The 24,225-nt window shown below is 46.2% G+C and overlaps 1 protein-coding gene across 4 annotated transcripts; it reads right to left on the bottom strand.

Annotated features, from left to right (window-relative positions):
- Positions 1–713: 713 nt before the first annotated feature.
- On the bottom strand, positions 714–22,349 carry LOC103101408 (zinc finger protein 420-like). Of its 4 annotated transcripts, none has more exons than XM_056812523.1 (5): positions 22,218–22,349; positions 19,166–19,217; positions 9,211–9,334; positions 7,657–7,752; positions 714–3,586 (listed from the first exon to the last, which is right to left on the bottom strand). In XM_056812523.1, exons 2-5 carry the CDS (start codon positions 19,196–19,198, stop codon positions 1,638–1,640), a joined length of 2,202 nt encoding a protein of 733 aa, XP_056668501.1. In that variant the 5' UTR covers positions 19,199–19,217; positions 22,218–22,349; the 3' UTR covers positions 714–1,637. The 4 variants fall into 4 exon arrangements, with proteins under 4 accessions (XP_056668501.1, XP_056668503.1, XP_056668498.1 ...); XM_056812525.1 differs by having other exon boundaries at positions 7,657–7,743; XM_056812520.1 differs by lacking the exon at positions 22,218–22,349 and adding an exon at positions 20,912–21,469 and having other exon boundaries at positions 7,657–7,743.
- Between the last annotated feature and the right edge of the window lie 1,876 nt (positions 22,350–24,225).

The raw sequence follows: 24,225 nt of genomic DNA, 5'->3' as shown, positions 1-24,225 counted from the left end.
CACCAAGGTCCTGAGTACTGCAGTTATTACCCATAGTGATCTTTTTACCCATACCAGATTAATTGCACTTGTGTCATTAAGAAGATGTCCATATAAATGATTTTGCATCCATTCTATTTTCATTGTGACTGCATTTTCTATCTTTGCAACATCAGATTTCTTGGCATAAAAAAAGGCTATCTCCTAAGGCTGAAGGTCTCTGCTCTTGATTTGACCAGAGTTGGTCTTTATTGGGAGTATGGCCTCCCCCCAACAAAACTATTTAGCTTAGAGTTCTATACTGGTGGAATAAATTTTTGTAACACATGTAGCACAGACCTTAATTAAAAATAGGCTTAAGATTTGATATATTTAGAAATTGTAGAACTAAGTGTAATTGTATCAGTTATATTACACTGGCCTCTGAATGTAATCAGAGTGTCAAGATGACAGATGCATGGTGATTCCCTATGTAAGATAATTATTTTGATAAAGCATTTAACTGAATAGAAATCATTGGAATGTTAATAATTTCATTTTATATTTGAAATCTACAATATCATTTGTTATCTTTTCATTTTTACTTTGTAGGAATTTTTGTGAAAACCTTATATAGAAAATGATTCTATTTACAAATGATTTCTATAGAGCCAAGACATTATTCCCTTACTAAATTAAGTCCTATTTAGATCTAGATGCCATGAATTGATGAATTAAGGCACTCAACAATAGGGTTAGAATGTTTAAAAACTGAAGTATTTAATTGGACATATTGTTATAAAGCAAACAATAACTTCTTGTTTCCACTATTAATCTCAGTTGCATTAGTTTTGTTTGTACAAAGTTTTAAATTTAATACAATAAAAACTACCCATTTTATACCTCATAATGTTATCTACTTCTTATTTGGTCAAAAATTCTTCCCTTATCAATAAATTGCTCTGAAAGGTAAACTATTCTACACTCCCATAATTAGTTTATGGAATCACACCTTAGTTCTAGATCATTTGCCCATTTGGACCTAATTTTAGGGGCAATTATGACATAGTAGAGTGAATTGTCTGATTTTGAACAAGCTGAGAGCTCAGTGTTAATGTCTGTGGTCTCTGGGATGAATAGTATAAAAGGGTAAATTGTGAGACTGGCCTTAAATTAACTGTGTTTATTCTAAGATAGTTGGGGAAAAATATGGGAAAATAGGAGATACTTTCCTCACTGTTCCAATTAGCTTGCTATTCTGTGGTCACCATTAGGGTGTTCTAGCCATTCTCACAGGGAAGTCCACCCAGCATCAAAACTTAGATAAGCTTGGATATCTGTCTGTGCCTCAGTTTATCAAACCACGTAACTCTGCCACTTAACTCATAAATCTCATCCCAGGAACCAACTGTGGCTTTTGATTTTGCCTGAGTCTTTTAGGGGGGCAGTGCAGGAGACATCACCCTACCCTCATCTAATGATTTTGACTCTTATTGCTGCCTTTTTCCTGCTGCCATTCTACCCTTTCTCAATAGTCTCCATCATATAATCCTCGCCTCTGAGTCATATTCAAGCTCATTCTAGGCATGCTGCACCAGAAAGGGGAGATAGGTAAGTTTCCTTTACACAATAGCAAGAGTGGAGCTGCATGTGGATATCTTTCCACATAGCTTGTATTTTTAAGGTTTCTCCCCAGTGTGGATTCTCTTATGATGAGAAAGATGGGAGCTCTTACTGAATGTTTTTCCACATTGCTTGCATTCATAAGGTTTCTCCCCAGTGTGGACTCTCCGATGTATAGCAAGACTAGAGTTATATGTGAATGTCTTTCCACATTGCTTGCACTCATAAGGTTTCTCTCCAGTGTGGACTCTCCGATGTACAGCAAGATTGGAGTTATATGTGAATGTCTTTCCACACTGATTGCATTCATAAGGTTTCTCCCCAGTGTGGACTCTCTGATGTACAGCAAGAGTGGAGTTACTTGTGAATGTCTTTCCACACTGATTGCATTCATAAGGTTTCTCCCCAGTGTGGACTCTCTGATGTACAGCAAGTTCAAAGCTCCGTCTGAAAGTCTTCCCACATTGCTTGCATCCATATGGTTTCTCCCCTGTGTGGATTCTCTGATGTATAGCAAGATAGGATCTCCGACTGAATGCTTTTCCACATTGCTTACATTCAAAAGGTTTCTCCCCAGTGTGGATTCTCTGATGTACAGCAAGATGGGAGTTCTGACTGAATGTCTTCCCACATTCTTTGCATTCATAAGGTTTCTTGCCGCTGTGGATTCTCTGATGTAAAGCAAGACTGGAACTCTGATTGAATGTCTTTCCACATTGCTTACATTCATAAGGTTTCTCCCCAGTGTGGATTCTCTGATGTAGAGCAAGTTTGGAGCTCCGACTGAATGTCTTTCCACATTGCTTACATTCATAAGGTTTCTCCCCAGTATGGACTCTCTGATGCACAGCAAGACTGGAATTATATGTGAAGGTCTTTCCACACTGACTGCATTCATATGGTTTCTCCCCAGTGTGGACTCTTTGATGTACAGCAAGACTAGAGTTATTTGCAAATGTTTTTCCACACTGATTGCATTCGTAAGGTTTTGCCCCCGTGTGAATTCTCTGATGTACAGCAAGTTCGAAAGTCTGTCTGAAAGTTTTTCCACATTGTTTACATTCATAAGGTTTCTCCCCAGTATGGATTCTATTATGTATAGCAAGTTTGGAGTTCCACCTGAATGTCTTTCCACATTGCTTACATTCATAAGGTTTCTCCCCAGTGTGGATTCTCTGATGTACAGCAAGATGGGATCTCCTACTGAATGCCTTTCCACACTGCTTGCATTCATAAGGTTTCTCCCCAGTGTGGACTCTCTGATGTGCAGCAAGATGAGGTCTCTGACTGAATGTCTTTCCACACTGCTTGCATTCATAAGGTTTCTCCCCAGTGTGGACTCTCTGATGTATGGCAACACTGGAGTTATTTGTGAATGTCTTTCCACATTGCTTGCATTCATAAGGTTTCTCCCCAGTGTGGATTCTCTGATGTACAGCAAGATGGGATCTTGAACTGAATACCTTTCCACACTGTTTGCATTCATAAGGTTTTTTGCCATTGTGGATTTTCTGATGTAGTGCAAGACTGAAGCTCAGTCTGAATGTCTTTCCACATTGCTTGCATTCATAAGGTTTCTCCCCAGTGTGGATTCTATGATGTAAAGCAAGATGGGATTTCTGACTAAATGTCTTTCCACATTGATTGCATTCATAAGGTTTCTCCCCAGTGTGGATTCTCTGATGTATAGCAAGAGAGGAGCTCCGACTGAATGTCTTTCCACATTTCTTACATTCATAAGCTTTCTCACCAGAGTGTATTCTCTGATGTCCAGCAAAACTGGCCTTGTGCATAAAAGTCCTCCTGCACTGATTACTTTCACTAGATTTTTCTTCAGTGTACATTCTTTTATGTTCAATATGGGATGAATTTTGAGGTGCAACACAGAATTCTCTGAAATCAAAGTAAGCAGGACAATCACTCATGTGTCTTTGAAGGTCCATTTCTTCCACAGGAAAGCTTACGTCTGTTGGATTCGCTTTCATTTCAGGTCTGATCTCTCCTTCTAAAAGAAACAAACAGTAAAAAATGCATATGTAATGACATATTCAGATATATAACTCAATTTCCTTTAATTCATTATCAGAACATAAACCGTTTTATATCCTATTTCCTCAGGTAAGAAGAAAAATCTTCCAACTTAAACAGGCACAAGACATCCTTTGAAAATGCCATTACACTAAAGCTAAACAACAATTTAAATAACAAAGAGCCTGCTATGAGATCTCATTGGGTCTTCATAAAAAAATCTGGGATTTTGGACAGCCTTGCTTTATTACATTCCTCACTCAGACCATGACCTTAGAAAGGTTGGATGAATGACTTGATCCAAAATCCTAGCAGCTGAGACCAAATCTTGTGGCTGGGCATACTCTATCCACAATACTAGACAATTCACTTTCAATCTTTCTGCTTTCTTTTTCATTGTCTATATATTTAATCCTTTCTTCGTAAGTATGACAACACTGGGTGCATGTAGAATAAATATTCCTATTATTTCATCATCTAGCTTCTCTGTAAGCATTATGTAATTCCCTTTGGGATTGGTTTTGACCTTATTTTTTCTTCCAGTATCTGAGATCAGATGAAGAAATTCAGTACTCTTTTTGGCATTTATCCAAGGCATAAGATTTTGTTCTGTTCACTACTCCTTGAGAGTAGCCATTAGTTTTCTTTAAATGCCTCTTCTCACTAAAATGAAATCCTTCTAATAAATATAGTTTAAATAACATGACATTTCTCATGTTTAAAATACGTATCTCATAGAGTAAGTTGAGACCATGATCCTTTTGTAAGGAAATGGGCAAGAAAGCTCATATAATTCTCTTCCTATTTCCCATCTTATATAGATGATGGCATTTTCAGGATATTCTTCTTTAAAAATCCAATATAGGTGGTGGTGCATTCTCATTGTACCTCACAAACTTCCTAGGACTTTTAAGTCTGGGCAAATCACAGGAGTTCTGTTGGTATCAGGCTCCTCGACTATAACATGGACATCATAATATCAAGTGACTCCTAGGGTTCCTATGAGGATCTAATGAGATCATATTTAGAAAGTGTATGACATACTAGTGCCATATGCAAATGGTGATGTTTATTATCATTAGAATTTGGATTGTTTCCTCCTTTGATTGCTTTTCTCCTTAAACTGTCATTCTCTTCACTCTTCTAGTTCCTGATTTCCTTGTGGAATTAAATGCATCCCCATTCCCCAATACTCCTTTCTCCCTGGATCATCTCACAGTGAGATTCGGAAACTGTTGCTTTTTTCTAAACCACCTCCATGTCTGGGGGTTCTAGATTATGAGCTCCAGGACAGGTCAGACTGGTGTTCCCTTCCTTTGTATGCTCAGGGTTTAGAGCAGGTCCTAGAGCTAATTCATTATTTAATACATGTTTATTGACTGGACCCAGGGATTATGTCAGGCTCAAACTCTACCAGTATCCTTACATTCTGTCTTTCTCCTGGAAGGCAAATCCATACTCTGGCCTCAGTCTTGTTTCTGTCTTTCTCTTGCCCTTATTTCTCAGCAGGGAACAGTATCTCCACTGGAACTAGAGCAGACCCAATCGTTAAGATCCCAGAGGTTTCTCTCTAGGTTTTCATCTCCCTAAAGTGGTCCCCTGATTTTCTAAGAACAGGACAAAGACTGAGCCCAAGAGACCAGGAAAGGGCCTGGGCTGATGATTGAGGGAAAGCTTAGTCTTGGATTGCTTCCAAGTAAGGTAGCAGTCTTTACTCCTCCTCATGGAGAGAAGGAAAATAAGGAAACCAGCTACCTGGCTCCACTCTACATTGAGGCTCCTGATATCAGCTGAGACCTCACCATGGCAATGCAATCCTGTGACATCTCCCACATGGATTCCCTTTGACACCCACCATAGCAGCCTTCCAAAGATTTCCCTGGTCTCCAGCTCTCCCTTATGGCTTCCTCCCACATACTATGTCTCTTTCTGAGCTGAGAACTTGGCTTCATATTTCACTAAACAAAAGCTGGACCTCTCTGTGGACCTCTTATCCTCCACATCTCACCCAGCTCAGCTGCATCCTTTTCCTTTTTGGCCTCCAGATCAGAGGAAAAGGTCATTCTTCTCCTAAAGAAAATCTCTTTCCATGAGCAAAGAATCCCATCCCATCCCTCATCTAAGCCCATCTTTTCCTACCTCCAGTGCCCCCATTGTTCTTTCATCTTCAACCTTCCCAAACTAATGAGCTAATAACTCTCTTCCTCTGGGAAACAATAAACCATTTCTATCCAGTGTTCCAAACATGCTCACTTGACCTCTTCATCCCCATGAGATACTGTCCAATATCTGTCCTCGGGTTCAGGGCTAAATTGCTAGTGACAGCCATTTGCACTGAGTTGTGACACTGCTTTTCCCTTTATTTCTATCCTCAGTCTGGCTCTCCTGAAGTTCCAGGCCACCTCCTCCCATTATACATCTCTAGTGCTCCTTCCCTTCAGAGTCTTCCCTCTCATGATTGGCTGCCCTGGAACTGGGAATCTTATAAAGATGATATTAGAAATTAAGTCTCCTTACATTAGTTTGGAGATAAGAAGGGGAGAATCTGGCTTGAGGCAGAAGGAAAGGAGGGAAAACCTGAAGGAGTAAATTGATTTCCTTTTCCAACTTGGTAAACACTAGTGACTACTGCTGTTTTATAAATTGCTTTATCTCTGAGAAGACCAAAGGAAGACCTGGTCTGGTTTGGACTCTGAATCTGCTAAGACTCAAAGTACTAACTTGGTTCTTGCTGAGGCTGAGCCATCTGGCCTTTGTTATTTTTATAACTTGGAGACAAAGTTAAATATTATATACTTATTTTGAGAAAAATCATGTTAGTTTATTGTAGTATGAGGAAAATTTGGGTTAGTCAGATAAGGATGGATCAGGGTAGCCTATGGAAACAGAAATGATTCCTTGAGGAATGAGTGTGTTTTATTTGGGTGGAGTTAGAATCCCTTTGTGTTAGAAATCCTTTTATATCCTTATGTTCTCAACAAGTAGTTTATTTTTGTATAACAAGAGTCTCCTTAGCATCTTTATGCCTGGCCCTGAAGAGAAGTTCACTTAAGAGCTTCACTTCTCTTACATAAGTTGAAGATACACTGTAAACACAGCAAGCAGAGTATCTAATCAGTTTATATCCATATTATTTTTACAATCTAGAGGGCTTCTATAGAATGGTTAGCATGCTGCTGTCTGTTCCAGAAGAGGGTGAGATCAATGAGGGCAGGGGGTATCCACTGAAGCCCTTTATACCCCCTGTAACTTAGCCAAGACCCAGCACAGAGCAATCACTCATACATGTTTCTGGATACTAATGAACTAGAGGGGATAAGCTCAGCCGTTCTGGCACCTGCAGCAGAATTCCAGGCCCTTCAGTCCCAAACAATAACTTCTTAGGGGGTCATAGACTCCTCCCATGAAGGGAGCAGATAGGAAATGGAATTCAATAGCCTCATCTAGCAGATGGCATACTGAGGCTCAGGGGTTCAGTGACTTGCCCAGGGAGCCCCTGCTAAAATCTGAAAAAGAATTCCAAGTCAGGTTCTCCTGCCCCCAAATCTGGCCCTTGCTATGTGGTAAAAATCAACTGACCCTCACTCTGTAAGGGACAACAGAATATCCTGACACAGAACGTTCTGGGCAAGGTCCCAGGAATTACAGGACCCCTGAAGTATGCCAGTAGTCACGTAGTCACCTACCTTTCATGTCTATCCAAGAGCCCACCTGGTATGCCCGCCTTTCATGTCTGCCTGGCATCACCTATCTGTTATGCTAAACTAGCCAACATCATTAACAGAATGTTCCAGGTATCCCCCATCAAGTAACCCAACTATGACTGCTTTAACCAATATAAACTCCACTCTGCCTCTGCCTCTTAGGAACCCCTTGATTGGGCTCCCCTAGCAATGCTAGCAATAAAGACTTCCCCTTGCCTGAATTGCATTGTCTCCATGTGCTCCTTGGGGTGGTCTTCCACTCGGACCCTAACAGCCCTCGCTGTTAGCACATAGAAGCCTCTGGTCCCCTTGGCTCTCCCACACCACTTTTTCCCTCCCTTACCTGGGCAGCAGCTCCTCAGGCCTTCTTGCTCCAGCATCCACGGGGCTTCCCTCTGTTCCAAATAAGAGAGCACGCCTTCTGGGGGAGCTGGAAGCCCTAGGCAAGGGAGAATCAGTCAGGGAGGAGGACGGAGAGAAGCTCGTCAATGAGTTCTCTTTAGGGAAAGGTTGGTGAGTCCAATGACACCACTCAGAAACTCTCTCCATGGGGTTCCCACAGGAGTCTGCCCTCACACCTCAGTGTCTATAATACAGGAGCCCAGGGCAGGATCAGCTTGTTATCTTGCTGGGGGACCCGGAATGAGAAACAGCTCCTCTACCCCCTTCCTGTTCTGGTCCATTCTGGCATAAATTCCTAAACTGCCAGCCTGGGTCTGAGGATCAGCATTCTGGGTCAGTCTGAAGCCCCAGACTCAGGGACCTCGAGGGATTGGCTTTTGTCCCAGCATTCTGCCTGCTCCTCCCTCCATAACACCTCTTTGATCCTCGTGGACTGTTCTCTCAGGGAGTCTCTGACTCCTCTCCTGGGGAATTCAACAATCCTCTTTGGGCCCAATGCTGTCTCTCAGCCAGTCCACTCATCCTGACTATCACAGAAGAGGGCAAGTAGGGCTGTAGGAGGTTTACTGAGATTCCTGGAAGAGAGATTCCATGGCATTTAGTGTGAGGAGGGGAGAAGAGGATTGGGAACCAATCTCAAACCAGAACGTTTGGTTCTAGGGCATTTTCTTAAGTCCAATTTCATGGACTCAGTCCATGGTTTCCCATTATCTGGAAATGACAGGCAGCTAGAAAGGGGGTGGGGCAGGGACCTGAGATTAGAGGTAAAAAGGCCCCAGTTTACATTTCATCGCAAACAGCTCATATTTGGCTGCCTCAGAACAAAGCACTTAATCAAATCTATTTCCTCATCTGTAAAATAGGAGTAATTGTCCTGAATTAGGAAGATGAAGGTGAGGAAGGAGTGCCATAATATTACAGAGAAAACCCTTGGCAGAGCCCCAGGCCAAGAGCAGGTCATTATAAATGCTTCATCCTTTCCCTTCCTTCCTCATTGGCTCTGCTGGAGGCTTAGGGCAATAGGGGGGAAGACTAAAGACAAACCTTATCTCCTGGGAACACCTAGGAATTCTGAGCTATGAGTTTATGCTGGTTAACGAGAGAAAGATTCCCAATAGAATGTCCACTTTAGAGGGGAAGAGGATAGGAGCAAATCCCTACTGAACAGTTTTCCCAGATGAGTTTGGAAGACCAAATTCTGGGCCAGGGAGAGGCAAGAAGGAATCAACTCTGAGATTACTTCCATGTCTGATATTCTCCAACACACATTTGATCTCAGATTTCAGGAGCACCAAAGGGAACCCCCAAGGTCCCATTACAAAATCAAAAGTCCTTTTGCAGCAGAACAAGGTAGCAATAGGGCCCTGGTTCTGGGACTCAGCATACCAGCCCTCATCCCTTCTTCATGACTGAAAACTGCTTCCAAGCCTGCCTACTGCTGAAGGCAACATTCCCTTGGATGGCTGACTTGGACAACAGGAATTGGGCTCCTTACCCACAGAGAGAAGATTGTGGGCATTCTCCAGCATCACCTCCTTGTACAGCTCCTTCTGGGGAGGGGACAAGAGGCACCACTCCTCCCATGTGAAGTCCACAGCCACATCCTTGAATGTCACCACCTAAAGCAGCCCAAGTCAGAGCACAGAGGGCTGTAAGTCACATCAGAATGAAGGAGCCCACCTCTGGTCAATTACAGGAGGAAACTGGCCCACAGAGAAGGGAGGGGCCCAAAGGTCCTGCCCTTTGTCAGTGTCAGAGCTAGTACCAGAAGCTGAGTCTTTAAGAGCCCAATGGAAGTTTGAGAAAAGCAGCTCTATGATGCTGTGGAAGGAAGCCAAAAAGTTTCTATTGTGTGAAGGGAAATATCTAGGGGATCTCCAGTGCAGCCTGGATCCCAAGGGTCTCGGTAGTGGAATATAACAGTCAGCTATGTGTCTGCTGCCCTGTTGCTGTGTCCCAGTGAGAGTCATCAACCTGCCAGAGCCAGGGAGGGGGGAGCTGGAGAATGTAAAAGGCAGGTGATGGAAGGAGAGGGGGCTTTAGTACCACTACCCCCCTCCCCCCAAGAACTAACTGGCTCTCTGGGTTGGGGGTTTGAATTTAAGCTTTCCTGATCTCTTTGATCTCTGGCAAGTCTAGTCTGAACAAACTGAATCGAGACTGAGACCTAGAAAGGCTGAGACCTCTCTCTTACTCTCTTTACTAATAAATGTTCATCAAGCTGGTAATAAGTCCCAAGATCCATTTTTACTTATAACATTGGGGAAGGTATGAGAACAGAGAGAATGTGTTCCAGAGAGTGCAGGAACTCAGGATGTAGCCCTGGGTGACCTATCCTCACAGAAGACTCAGCTGATCTCATATCATTTACTTCTTGATCCTATTTACCAGTAACTGCTTTTGTCTGCTAACTGCCTGAGTCATGGTTCTGTCTCGTGACTCAGCTCCACATTCAGCCAGCATTGGGCACTTCATCACTGTTCTGGCCTCATTTCAAAGCATTAAGTGACCTTGGAAGATTCAGGGGAAGGAGCCCCAGGGAGTCAGGTCTAGTCTTTCTACACCTCCAACCCATCTCAGAAATGTCTGGTTTGCTGCCCAAAGTTGGGGAGATGCACACAAGGATCTGTTAGTCTGATGAGAGTAGGAGGGCTGGGGGCATTGCTGGCCATTTATTATTATTCAAATCAGCCACAGTGTCCCTGATTATCCCAGCTCTATAACCAATGGTGACCTGCCACTTTATGATAGACCTCACTTCTGTGCTCCTACAAAACTGTCACAGAGATCTATCCTTCTGCTTAGGGTTTGGAGCATTAACAGAGGCAAGCTCCTAGCCCCTTTTATTGACAGGCAGCATTCCCCTGCTTGTTTTCCTTACAGAGCTGCCTCAGTTTACCCTTTGGTTAGATTTCACTCCCAACATCTGCAGTGTTGGACAGAACAGTAGATGTTCACTAATGATGAGGAGTCTGCAGTGTTTTTAGGAAGAGACAATGAAGGGAACAGATCATTTTCTTCTTGAATACTTGGAGCAGCAGAAATGCAGGAGTGAATTACTGAAGACAACAGTAGCTTTCTCCCAATTCTCTCCACTGAATAAACTTTCCTCTCCATACAGAAACTGGATGAGGAACACAACTGAACAGAAGAGAACTGAAGCAGCTTCAGCCCTGTATCACAAAATGGAAAATGTTTCCACAATTCACCCCTCACTGACCCAAAGTTCTCCCTTCTTGCCCAAGAGGGAATCAGCTCAGGAGATGGCACAAGGTCAGGTTGTCCCAGCTTCTTCACACACTCTACAGGAAATGCTAAGACCATGCTTCATGGGAATACCGAGAACAGAGATTTTCTGGAAATAGCAGCCATGTCAGCCTTGGCATCTCTCCTCAGAGAGGGGGAGCTCTTCACTTTAGTCTACATAAATTTCTCTATTGAAACCTCACAAAAGTGGCTTCAGATTTTTTTTTTTAGAAGTGGCTTTAGGTTGACCAGAATTCTTAAGAGTATCAAATCCAAAAATATAATCCAGGAGATAAAATATAATTTTGCCCCTCATGCCATGAAGAAGAGGATATCTGACAAGGCTGGATAAAATCATAACAGAATGTCATTTGGGAATCTACCCTCACTTACCATATGACTCTCAATCCCATTACACTTACCCTAGAGAGTTTCCCCTTCCTTGATACCCAGTCCCCAGCCATCTTTCCCATCCTTACCCAAACCATCCCTACCTTCCTTCCCCTGACCAATCCCACCCACCTTACTGACTCCTCCTCTTGACCTCACCCATCCTACTAAATCTCCTCCCTGGCCCCGCCCTCACTTAATCTATCCTCACTCCTCCTTCTCCCCAGTCAGTCCTCTCTCATTCCTCCCCGCCTCCCAATTCCAAATCTCAATCTCCTTCCTACCCTCAACCCCACCCCTGGTCCTTTTGCCCTGCTTTCCCACCCCCAACCAACCATTCCCTCTCTGTTCATCCACTCTCCCTTCCCCTAACTATACAACTCCCTCCATTGAAATACAGAAACCAGTCCAAACGGCAATTATCACAGATGAATAGAATAAAGGCCTACTCCCTCTCAGAGATGTCCCTGATTATAATAGATGTGGAGACTTTGTGAACATTAAACATCATACACCTTTCTCTCCACAAGATATTGAGATATTAAAAGAAAAAAACCACCTTCTTTTGAAAATGAACCCATGGTAGTCATAAATTAGGTTGAAAGCATTTTCCATATATAATCAATCCCATGTGGATTGATGTGGAAGATTTGCTGCAGGCCTTACTAACAGAAAGGGAAAGAAATAAGATTATTTCTCTTGTTAATCGGGCCCAGGGAGAGGGAACAACTCGTTGGCCAACTGAAGATCCCAAATGGGACCCAAATTCAAAGCCAGACTACTTACAGCTATGCCAGGCTAGAAATGCATTGCTAAAAGCAATGAGAGCTTGTTCTGATGGGCCTGGTACATGGACTAAATTTGAACATCTAAAGCAGGAAGATAATGAAAACCTCTTACAGTTTATGGATTGGCTTATTGAACTGGGAGGTAGATATACAAACTAGATCTTTCTAGGGAGAGAGATATTAGACAAATCAGAATACCATTTGTGGAAACCAGTTGTAAGGTAGTTAAGACTTATTTTATGACTAGCTATCCTTACTGGCCTAATATAGACCTCAAAGAATTAAAAAGAGTGGCAGGTTATGCTTTTGAGAGACATAAGGAAAAGGAAAAAGAGAACACTCATTTAATGGAGACATTAAAGAAGAAAATAAATGGATTAATTGCTAAACAGGTAGAAAAGGATAGAGGACACTAATTTATTGGAGACATTAAGGAAGGAAATAAAAGAATTAACTGAAACAGTAGGAAAGGCAAAGCAGCGAGAGGTCATAGCTTCCTTACAAAAATCCACAAAACAACTACTAATATGTTATTTTTGTGGAAAGGTGGGCCATGTCATTAGGAATTACAGGAAGGGAAATCAGGAAATAGGAACAGAAGCTTCAGGAATAATGACAATATGAGGAATAGTTCAAACAAGGCAAATCCAAACTCACACCCAAACATCTGTACTCAGCATGGGAACCCCTCAGTATAGGGGACCCCAGAGGTATAGTCAAAGGAATCTAGATTTATGATGCTACTCAGGAGGGGAAGGGACCTCAAAGAGTCTGGAGGTGAATTTTAAGCCTTTTCAGACCCCATTGCCTTATTGATGTTAACTGTTTCAGTTTGTTCCCCTCCCCATAATGAAGAAGTCTCTGAAATGCAATTCTAAATACAAGATGTATGTAATTTACTATTAACCATTTCATAAGTTATCAAAATTGGAAAGAAGAACTTTTTGATTCATTGCTCCCATGTAAAACGGGTACCTCCTATTGATACTGAATGACTATATCTGGTCATATTTATTGTATTTGATGGTTGTTTTAACATTTATTATTTCACATATTAATCTAAGCTACCACATTCCATTATACCATGTTACTTTAAATTACTGTGTCTTGGTTATTAGCTATGTCTTATGTTACATTGTCTTTATTTGTACCCTCCCCCTATGACTGGACTGGTGATAATACCATTATAAAAATACATAGACAAGTTGGACAAACTCTTTTCCTTGGCAAAATCATGAGTACTTCTGGATGCTGGATTTGTCAACAGATCCATCAAGATCACATGTTGCCCAAACAGCCTTTTGTTCCTTTATTGCTTTTGTTAATTGTCACATAGATGATGATGGATGGACTCCATCAAAATGGTTCCAATCTGTTTCAGTAATCTTTGGGGAATTTAAAGAGCTAAAAATCTAAATTGATTTTAATGGGTCTTCAGAAGTGATTTTCAGGTGTCTGGGAGCATCCCTATCCTTGAATGATCATTTGTCTGCCTCTGAGTTGTTTGTAACAAGAGGTAAGGGCCCATTAGTAGTTGAAGTAAAGTGCAATAGCACTGTTGTATTTTCCCATCTCTGCATTTATTGAAAATGTAACGGATGAGACATTGAAGTGATTTCCCCTTTTTATTCCTCGGCTCCATGTGAATATGGGTTGGACATATTGAAGACAACAATTCTGTTACACTCTTATAGTCTCATACTAGATGGAGAGAGGTGCCCAAGTGGCTTAGTTACCTTCAAATGGGTTATAATCTCATCTGGGAGGTGGGAATGATTTTTCTTATGAAGCCCAGTAGCTTCAAAATGGGTTTATTATATTTGTAACTCTTCAGTTTATTCTACCCTTCCACCAGAATAATCTAGATAGTTGGTGGCATTCTAGCCCAAACTCAGGAGCCTCTTCATCAGCAGGACAGAGGTTTTTCTGGTCTCTCCTGCCAAATTTTGGAATGATGGCAGTAACAGACTATTAGAAATATCTCAGCTGAGGTAGAAAGATTGGCTCAAGATACAGCTCAAGCTATCTCCCAAATTACTAAAGCCATCTCTTATGTACAGGAAGAGATTGACTCCTTAGCAAAAACAATTTTACAAAATCGACTGACCCTTGACATGCTCACAGTCGCATCTGGAGGTGCTCATGCATTTATTAATTAGTCTTGTTGTTCTTATAATAGATCTGGAGAACTTGTGACAAATATCCATGAGCTTCAAAAGTTTTTAAATGACACACAGCAAGTAGCTATACTTATATGAATCCTAATGATAGCTGGTGGAACCTCTCATGGCTGTGTGTTAGGGAAGTTCATTCCCTCATCAAGATTCCTCAAATGTGAGCAGGGCATCTGCGAATGTCAATAAAAGAGAGGGGGCAGGGACTGACCAGGGCTTTTTGGATAAACTCCAGGAGGGAGCAGGCAGGTAAGGGGGGGGAGGAGGAAGTTAATGGAGAATAGGCTACGCATGGTCAGGTAACTTAGAGTAAGAATGAGATTTTAAACTATGATTGTCTACCCTTTCTAATAAACTTTATAAAATCTAATAACTGAGCAGATATTTTCATTTTCACTTGTAACAGATGGCAACCCATGTTGGTCTTTTAGGACCTTTACTTTTCCTCTGAGATTTAAAAATGTTTAGGATAGATTAAAGGGGTTTTCAGAGCAACTGCTTGTCTGCTTTGATCTTCTTTGGCCGGGACAGGAAAGCCACGGTTTTTTCTTTTTCTTTTTGAGTTCATCACCCTGGATGGGTGAGCATTTCCCTCCCATGTGTTTCTCCACTCCCAATCCTTTACCTTAGCCAAGGATGGGTCAGTACAAAATTGAACCAGAGGTTTTAGGACCCAGACAGGGGAGCAGCTGCGGTTTTTTCCTGAATTGTTAAGGACTCTCCCCACGTGGTTTCTTCCATCCCACCCCCCATTTTAGACAAAAGTGGGGTGGTAGGGGACAGGCAGGGAGCCTTTTGAGTAGATGAGATCCTGCGCATGCCCCGACAGTCTGACTTTCCCAGGGTGCATGAAAACGTAGACTCCTGCTTCTTCCCAGCCCTTACACTCAGGGTGAGATACAGGGCAGGAAGCTAACATGGGCTCCCAGCTGCCTGCTGCCTTTGCTCAGCTTAGCACAGCACAGAACGTGGGTGTAAGTCACCCCCCCCCACCAATTTCAAATGGTGCCCAAGCCTTTTTGCTTGAGTGGAACCAGGTTTTTTTTTTTAAACTCCTGATCTGTCTGAATCCTGCCTGCCATCCCTTTGCCTTATTGATGTTAACTGTTTCAATCTGTTCCCCTCCCCAGGATGAAGAAGTCTCTGTAACACAACTCTAAATACACGATGCATGTAATTTACTGTTAACTACCTCATTTGTTACCAAAATTGAAATATTATGTATTATCTTTATTTTTACCTCCCCTATGATTGTACTAAAGAACATATCACTGTAAAAGCCCACAAATAGCCTTTTGTTCCTTGTCACACAGTAAGTCATGTGAATCCAAATGATAGTGGCTTTGTTCGCTATTGTCATTAACGGGCTCCTATACTCCGGGGGATTTTGGCACTTCTTAGAGAATCTGTATTAGTTGTTGTACTGCTGTTTTTAAAAGGTTTTACCTGGTAAAAAAAATGATGTACTCTCACATTGTGGATCCTGGCCAACTTAAGAGGGATAGAAATCTCATTTTTGATTCAGCACCTTTTGTGTTGTGCCTCTGCTTGGCTAACACATTGTCACAATATGAACTGTGAAATTATGATTTTTTAAATTATTTTTTTCTTTTTATATTACAAAAAGATATTTGATTTTTTCTCTCTCTCTTTTTTCCTATCCTTGGTGATACTTGAAGTACATGAAATCAATATTAATGTTTTTTGCCTTGAAGGATGAAGTTTACAGTATCTATTAGCCCTAGTAACTATGCATACCCCAAAGCTTTAGACTTGGGGTATGGAAACCTGCTATAAATTGATAAATGTTAAGGGACTTTGCTTAATGATCGTGTCTGATTCCAGGAGAAGGGAATAAAGAGCCACTATATAGCACGAGGTCAAAACAGAACAAATTCAATCCAGGGATGATTTCTGAACTTCCATTCCAATAAAAAAGGACTTGAACCTAGTGTGAGAATTGAGGTTGTGATACCTGACATATGTTAAGATGCAGGACTCCTTGTACCACATTCCTTGTGCAATATTCTGTTAAGTACCTCAGGTTGGCTATCATCCTGGCTCCCCCTATCCCTGACAGTGAAGGTAAAATCAGACCAGGGAATGATTTTTTCCATTTGCTGCCGAAACCTAGAACTTTCTCTCTTATAGGTGGCAATTTCTATAGTCCAGGCTGCTGATGAGTAAAGTGCTATATTGCTGTAATTGCCCTACAGGCTTGTGGGACATAAATCACTTTAATTGGACCCTGCTAGTGATTCCAGGTTTATTCTTTTTTTTTTAATCAGAATTTTATACATGAAAGATTTTTATTTTATTATTATTATTTTCATACAGAATTTAATTTTTGCTATTTCATTTGGGATTTTTTGGGTTGGGGGGTTGTTTTTTCTTTTGACAATTGTTTCACATACCTCATAACTCAGTCACGTATGCTGGGGTGAATCAGGTGTTGGTCAATACCCTTCTTACGGAGATTGTGTTATTATCCTAATATCCAAGATTTAAAATCTTTTGGAGAAATTTCAGGAAAAGAAACTTGTCAACACCCCGAATCAAGAAAGAGGATCCTTTTGGAGAAGGTGCTGTAAAGATGCCTGAATAAGTCACACACTGCATCAAAAGATCCAGAATGAAGTTTGGGATATAATGAACTGAACTGGAGGGGGTTGAACATATTTATTCTCAATGTAAACTCTTAGGCCAAAGGGGACTGGTCCCAAATTGGCATTTTGTCAATGCATCTATCAATCATTTTTTATTTTCTTCTTCTTCTGTGTCCCTCTTATCTCTTAACTTTTGTAGCTTCCTCTTAGGAAGTGCAATATTGTATGTACTTTTAGCTAGAAGATCTTTAGAGATATAAGATAGTTATGTTTAAATGATCCATTGGGGAGACTAATCCCCCAAAGGATCACAAGAGGGGTGGTGTAGGGGGAATTTCATCCCCTCCCCTCCTGGACTGCCTACCCTTTCCATCCCATTTTTACATGCCAGCTCTGTGTCCATGAATATAAATAAAAGGGTGTGGGTGGAGCCAAAGGGGTCTTTTTGACTCATTACTTCCTGAAGCAGGCAGGTAAGGGATGGATGGAGGATCCTGCCGGATGAGCTACACATTGTCAGACTTAGAGTAAGGAAGAGACAATTGATCTTTTTCTTTTTCTGGCACAACGGCAAAATTGACAAGCGTGAGAGGGTGCCTCAGAGGTATTTTACTTTGCAGTTCAAGGACACAAATGCTTAGGTGAACTGGAGAGAGAGGAAATACCAAAAAATGGAAAAGTTTGATTACTTAAAACAGAAAAATGTCTACACGGAACCTTAACTTCTGTTTGCCTCAGTTTCCTCCACTGTGAAATAACAAGAATAAGAACATTTACCCCAGAACGTTATTACACAACTTGCTGAAAGCTGACTTTTAGGAGAACATGAAGCACTCCAGTCTGTCTGCATCGCATTGTTTGCACTGAGCCAGATGCCTCTGTGACAAGGCCAGGATGTCTCCCTCAGGACCTCCCTAACCCTATTGGCACAGAAACTCGCAGGCCTTCCAGGAACTCAGCCCTTCTCTCCAGCCTGCCCAACCAGGGAAGGACCAGACCAGGGAGGAACTCTACAGAACAGGAGGAATGTAGCCAGCTGCTGGCTCTGCTCAAGAACACAGGAAGCTCCTCTCTGAGAAAAAGGCCCCATTTCTGTGGGGGGGGCCCTTCCTGGGCTCCCCCCAAACTCCTCAGACTCCCTCTGGGTCAGGGAGCTCAGCAGCAGCCCAGAGGGGGGGGGTCACTCTCTGGAGTGGATACAAAAGCCACAGGGGAGCTCTCTGGGCCTCCCCAGCTGCCCGACTCCGGATGTCCCTGGCAAGGACCTGACCATTCCCACCACAGGCTCCCCTGGCATAGGCTGACCTTCCAGGCCTTCCTCTCCCCTCACACCTCCCTCCTCCTCTTCCTCTGACCTCTGGCCTCCTGGCTGATCCTTGGCCAGGACCTTCCCTGGCCTGATTCTGGGCCTCTCCTGAGGCTGTCTGTCTCCCTGCAGGGAATGTCCTCCCTCCTGCCTCTGGCCTCGGAGCTTCCTTCCAGTCCCAGCTGAATCCTCCCCTGGGGAACCAGTGACCTCCCAGAAGCTGAGAGCCTCCCTCCCAGGGGCCTCCCTCCCTCCCTCCCTCCCTCCCTCCCCCCCCCCCCAGCTGGTTTGGACACGGCTGCTGAGGGCTCTCCTCGGTCAGACTGGGGGGGCCTGGAGGGCGGCCGATGGTTTCTCCCTTCCTTTGGGCTGAGCAGTGCCGGGCACACACCAGGGTGTTCCTCCACACTGGCTCAGCTGGGCTAAGAATGGGGGAGAGGAAGGAGCTGGAGGGACCCGGGAAGACTCGAGGACTTGAGGCAGAAGCCAGGGAGCAGCCCAGGACAATGTCTTTCCTGAGGACCCCACAGAGCAGGGGACACCCTCGGGCTCTGCTCCAGACCAGACTCCAGAGGGAACAGGGGAGAAGCAGCAGAGAAGAGGCTGGGAGGGAGGCAGGCAAGCAGAGAGCCAAGACAGGATCCCCAGACAGGGAAGGACAAGGAGTCAAGGGTCGTCCTGGGCCCTCACCTGTGATGGGAGAAATCTGGCCTGGGAGGCAGCACCTGGGGGAGCTCTGGGGGTCTGAGGGGCCTCCGGGCCAAGGAATCCCTGCCAAAGGCCAGGAGAGAGCCAGGAAGGGCTGCTCCTCCTGCCTGGGATGGGGGGACAGAAAGGGCCCAGCAGGAAGGAGGGAGCAGCTTCCCAGCCCATCTTGGCTCAGAGCCAGGGAAGGGCCTCCTGGCTGAGGGGCTCCCATCTGGGCCTGGAATGCACTTACCTGGCCTGGCAGTCTGTCCCTCTCCAAGGCCATCCCTGGCACTCCAGGCTCCCTGTAGAGGCAGCAAAGGAGCCCCAGTCAGTCCCTCTGGGGAGCCTCCTCCATCTTTTCCCAGCCTCGACTCCCCACTCAGGCTGCTGCTCCCCACCTTCCCCCCCCCCCCCCCCCCCACTTTCTGGCCCCTGAATGGAGCTCCAGCCAAAGCTCTTCCCAGCAGGCGTCTTTGGCCCAGGGAATGTCTGACTTCTCTGGTCTTCTGAGCAGCAGGAGCTGGCCTGGAGCCCCTCCTGGGGCCCTCCCTGCCCTCTTTCCCAGTGTAGAAAAGCCCATCTTCCTCACTGCCTTTGGGCTCCCTCTCTGGGCCAGTTGCTCCTGGTGGGAGCTGAGCAGAAAGCTGCCTGGATCTCCCTCCCAGCTCGGGATCTGGCTCAGCCCCATCCCTCCTGGGGCCAGCCCTGGGCCTCTGCACCCTGAGCTGGGCAGGGAGAAGGGTCTGAGGGCAGCACAGAGGACTCTCTAAGCAAGAGCTGGGAGTCAGGACACCTGGGTCAGGAATCGCTGGGCCCATGGAATGCCCCTCTCTCTCCCTAAACCCCTCCCCAACCTCTAGACTCCACTCAGGGGTTAGGATTCCCATTGGGTCACCCCCACCAGGCTGGGCAGGAGAGAGCCCCCTCCTCCTGCATCCAGTTCCTCCTTCCCTTCCCCACATTTCTAGGGACCCTCCCCCCCAGACAGTCTAAATACAGCCTCAGGGAAGTGGGGGCAGCAGAGAGCTCCAAGGGGAGAGCAGGCCCCATGGATGGGGGGCTGAGAGAATGTGAGGCCCACAATAAGGGGCCCTCTGGGACTTCTGGGGGTGGTTTGAACCATCTCAGGAGAATTGGGCAGGTGAAGAGGGGTCAGTATGGGTCAGGAGAAGAAGAGGAGTGCTGAAAGAGTACAGGAAGGGGGAGGGGAATGAGGGGGGAGGCAGAACCAGGAACAGGGCCTGGATGTGGCCAAGAGGTCAAGGTGGGTTGAATCTGACAAGAAAATGGCCCAAAGCCAAAGGTCTGCTCTCAAGGGGAGGGGGTAGGCCTGCAGGAGGGTCCCCCTGGGAGCATGCTTATCCCAAAATTCCTCAAGTGCCTGCTGGAGGAGGCTCCCTTGGGCTGGGGGAGGATCATGGGGGGTCCCTGCCAGTGCTCCAGGGGGAGATCCTCCAGCCAGGAAGCTTCCAGGGGGCCAGGCTCAGAGTTCAAAGCCAAAAGGGAGAGCCACCAATAGCACATGAAGGGTCTGAGGCCAGACTAGAACCCAGGTCCTCCCCACTGCAGGGCTGGCACTGTGCCCAGCATCCCAGGTGGGGCTCCCTTGGCCAGAGGGCAGCCCTCCTCCTCCCCACAGCCATCCCATCTCTGACTGCAGGGGCTTCTTGGTACTCTGCTGGCCTCCTGGCCTCTCTTCCCCTTCCTGCCAGCCTCCATTCAGCCCCTGAGGTGACTTTCCTCTGGCCCAGGCTCTCCCCCCATCAAATCCCCCATGATGCTCTTCAGCACTTCCAGCCCTAATGGCCCCATTTCCCTCCTCCCTGTCACACCCTTTGCCCTGGGCCACACCAGCCTCTTGGGTGTCCATGAACAGCACCTCCAGTTCCTGGCCAAGAGCACCTTCTCTGGCTGTCCACCAGGGCAGCTGACAGGCTCTCCCCAGCTCTGTCCACTGCTCTCCCTGGTTTCCCTACAGTCCAAACAACAATCTCACCTCCTCCAGGAAGCCCTCCTGAACCCTTCACTCTCTGCCCTCTCTCTGGTCATTATTGCCTATTTAGCCAATGTAAAAGGGAATTCTTAATCCCTTGTTCTAACTTAACTAGGGAAAGAGCTGGCTGGCTCAGTGGGCAGAGAGCCAGGCCCAAAAGAAGAGATTGTTATCCTGGAGACCAGCCCACAGGAAAAGGAACTAGAAACTGCTCTCAGAGAGGAAGTGATGTAAGAAGGGCAGTTGGACAGGAAGAGATAAAGGCAAGCAGGAAGTGGGGAGGGAGGGGGCCTCTCACTAACCTTTCCTGAGAGCAGGTGCTGCTGCTGGCTCTGGCTGGGGACAGTTTGGCTGCTGGAGAATCCCAGGGAAGGAGAGTGTGAGGGTGGGCAGCTGTCCCATGTTTAGGAAGTGAGTTAGAATGGAGAGACCAAGAGTGTAGGTCCAGCCTGACTAGTGAAGCTGAAGAGCTATTAATAAGACTCTCTCAAAGGACAGTTTTAAGGTAGTTTATAGGTGGATATAAGAAGTTTGGGGTAGGTTTTTAGGTAGCACTAAGATAGCTCCTTAAGTCTCTCTCTTTCCTTCTCTACTAATCTTTTCTCAATTAAAACAAAACTTTGTTAAACTGCTCTCCTATCTTTGTTCAGCTCCTAATTTTAACCCCGACACCAGAACAGAGCCGTGCTTGGGGTGACTGAAACAGGCTGCCCAAGGGGGGGGGGGGGAAGGGGCCAGGGAGGAGGAGCTTGGGGGTCTGGGGCCCAGAGGATGGGAGGCAGGACTGCTGGGTCCTTACAAGGCACCGTAAAACTGCACCCGGTACTGGCCCCCTGGACACTCCCTCCAGGCAGGACGTTTGGGCAAGAAAGAAGATCCGGAAAAGGAAGAAGGAGGCCACAGCCCATCCCGGTCAGAGACCAGAGCAGCACAGGGATACATGGTATCCCGCAAGAACTTCGCCACCCTGCGCTGCCTGCCTGGCTCCACTCCAGCCCTAATTCCTTTTTGAACCCAGGCACCCCAGTTCAGCTCCAGAGTCCCTAGACGTTGGGGGGGGGGGATCCAGGAATTATGCTCAAGGAGGCACAGGCGGGAGGTGGTCTGCCCCAAAAGGACTTGTAAAAGGGAGAGTTCGATCTCAGCTCCAGCCAGGTCCATGCCACTAGCGGCTTCCTGGCTCTAACCTGTGATGCTCTCTGCAGCCCGCCCTTCCCCTCCACGTGCAGGAGCCAGGCCCCATCACATCTAGTCCCTCCCGACTCGGGTTCCCCTTTTCTGCTGTCCTCCGCCACCACTTCATAATTACCTAGGCTTGAGGCACGGGGCGCAGGAAGTTCCATGGCTGGCTAGGGAGCCAAGGTAGGAACATCTTTGGAACTGTAGGAGGAGGTGGGATTCGAGGCGATCGTCATTTCCTGCTTTCTAGAGGCCCCGCCCTGCCCCGTGGGGCTGACCCTCCCGGTCTCCTCACCTCCCTCTCCTCCCTTCAGAGCCTCCAGCGTGAGCCCGGCCTCCCCCACTCCCTCGCCCCTCCCCTTCATTTCTCCACACCCACTACCTGCCCCGGCTCCGCCCCTCCCCTGTGGCTCTGAGAGCCTGCGCTGCCTGAGCTCACCCAGCTCAGCTTTGGACGCTCTACTCTCCGAGGTTTTCGGATGAAAGAAAAGGGTCCCAAGGCCTCAGGCATCCCGAGTTCCAAGCTCTTTTAGGTCCTAAGGAAGTCTGGGGGCGGCTTATATTCTCTTCTCCCCCCACGCTGGCAGAAAAGGAATGTGGGCGTGGCCAGGAAAGGGCTGAGGACGGCGAGAGCCAGGAGTGAGGAGGGGACCAGCTTGAGTGGAGGACGGGGAAGGTGGGCTGTGAGCCTGTCAGCCAGGGGCGAGAGCGGAGGGATCCGCGTCTTCTTTTGCCTCTCTCTGCCTCCCTACCACGGGGCAGGCTGGGATGCCTGACCTGCAGAGGAAGGCTGGAGGACCCCCAGCGCTCCCCCGTGTTCGGGGGCTGCTCTGACCACGCTTCTCTGAGCTGAAGGGCTCCAGCCTCGGGGGAGGCTTTCATTCAAGGCTGCAGCAGCACTGCGGGAGGGAACTGATCCTCTTGCTGACAGTCGTCACGTCCAATGACTTCTGGCTCCATCTTGCTGATGGTGACAGTGTCGTCTGTCCCAGACCCAGGGCCACCGGAGCGGGGGACCCCAGACCGCAGCCTGGAAGCGTCCTCGACCTGGGGCTTGGGAGGTTGCTCCGGTGGCTGCTGTTACCAGGCTCAACACTTCCTGATGTCCTGATGGGCTCTGCAGCTCTTGGTGGCTGTTGCTCCAGAGGTGACAGACAGGCAGGCTGGAGACTGAGTCAGCAGAATTGCTCCAGAGGACCCGTAGAGGGAAAAGAAGCTGAGAGAAATAGCTGGGATGAAGAAGCAGGTCCTTCAGTGTGTGCTCTGACGTTGGAACCACAAAAGCAAGTGTGCTGAGGAGGAGGCCAACCCTGACTGCCAGAAGATGGCTGCTGACACGGGCTTTGTTGGCTTTGGGGATCCTGTACTGAAATGCAAAGAGGCCTGATGATAGTCAATGATCTATGACGCTTGTACTCAATTCTTCTGTTTATGTCTATTGCTTCAGTCTTGCTGCCTTTTGCTTCTACACTGTGGACTGCCTCAGGGACTGAACCATCCCACCTGCACGCCACCCTTCCATTGGGAGAGGCAGTGGTCAAGGCAGGCCCTTCCAATTTCTGGTTGCTTCTAGGACCCAAGTTCCCTGAAGCCATGCCCCCATGAGCCCTGGAGGGTGCCCACAGGAACCCGCCTCTCCCTTTCTCTCCTTGACCATCAGGGACACCTCTGTGCCCCATTTTCAGCCTAGAAGCAGTTACAGAAGATAGACTGCCTCTCTGATCTTTTATCCCTTAGATAGTAAAAAGGGGGTGATAGAATAGGGGCTCAGGGGGCCCTGGAGACCCCAAGTCACTGGAAAGAGTACATGAGGAACTCCTCAGGTATGCATTGTGGCCAGGAACAAACCAATCCTGATAACCACTAATAAGCAGATAAAGATGCCCTGTGTCTTTCATGCTCTTGAGATCTACTGCCTATCCCACTGATAGACAAGCTTCCCAAACTCAAGCCCCCTTTCCCCCCCAGGTTCTTGACCTTGTAAGTCAGATGTCACCTCTGGCCCCCTCCTCCCAGTCTTCTGCCTCATGTTACTGAGTCAGCTCTCCTGTGGAACACATATAATCCCAATCTTTTGTTACTTTAATGAGGCATCTTCCATTTTGCTTCCTGACTAAAGGGCTTACTAATAAATCTTT

This window comes from Monodelphis domestica, chromosome 1, assembly GCF_027887165.1.
Source record: "Monodelphis domestica isolate mMonDom1 chromosome 1, mMonDom1.pri, whole genome shotgun sequence".
Taxonomy (NCBI): domain Eukaryota; kingdom Metazoa; phylum Chordata; class Mammalia; order Didelphimorphia; family Didelphidae; genus Monodelphis; species Monodelphis domestica.
The sequence above is the reverse complement of the archived record's forward strand: the minus strand, read 5'-3'. Positions and strand labels throughout refer to the sequence as shown.

Coding starts and splice junctions, on each gene's coding strand:
- LOC103101408 (XM_056812515.1), bottom strand. CDS start 20,964: ATGACCAGAGAGAGGGCAGAGAGTGAAGGGTTCAGGAGGGCTTCCTGG. Junction 19,218..20,911: donor AGGAGGGCTTCCTGGAGGAG/GTGAGATTGTTG, acceptor CTGCCTCTACAG/GGAGCCTGGAGTGCCAGGGA. Junction 9,335..19,165: donor GGGACAGACTGCCAGGCCAG/GTAAGTGCATTC, acceptor GGGCTGCTTTAG/GTGGTGACATTCAAGGATGT.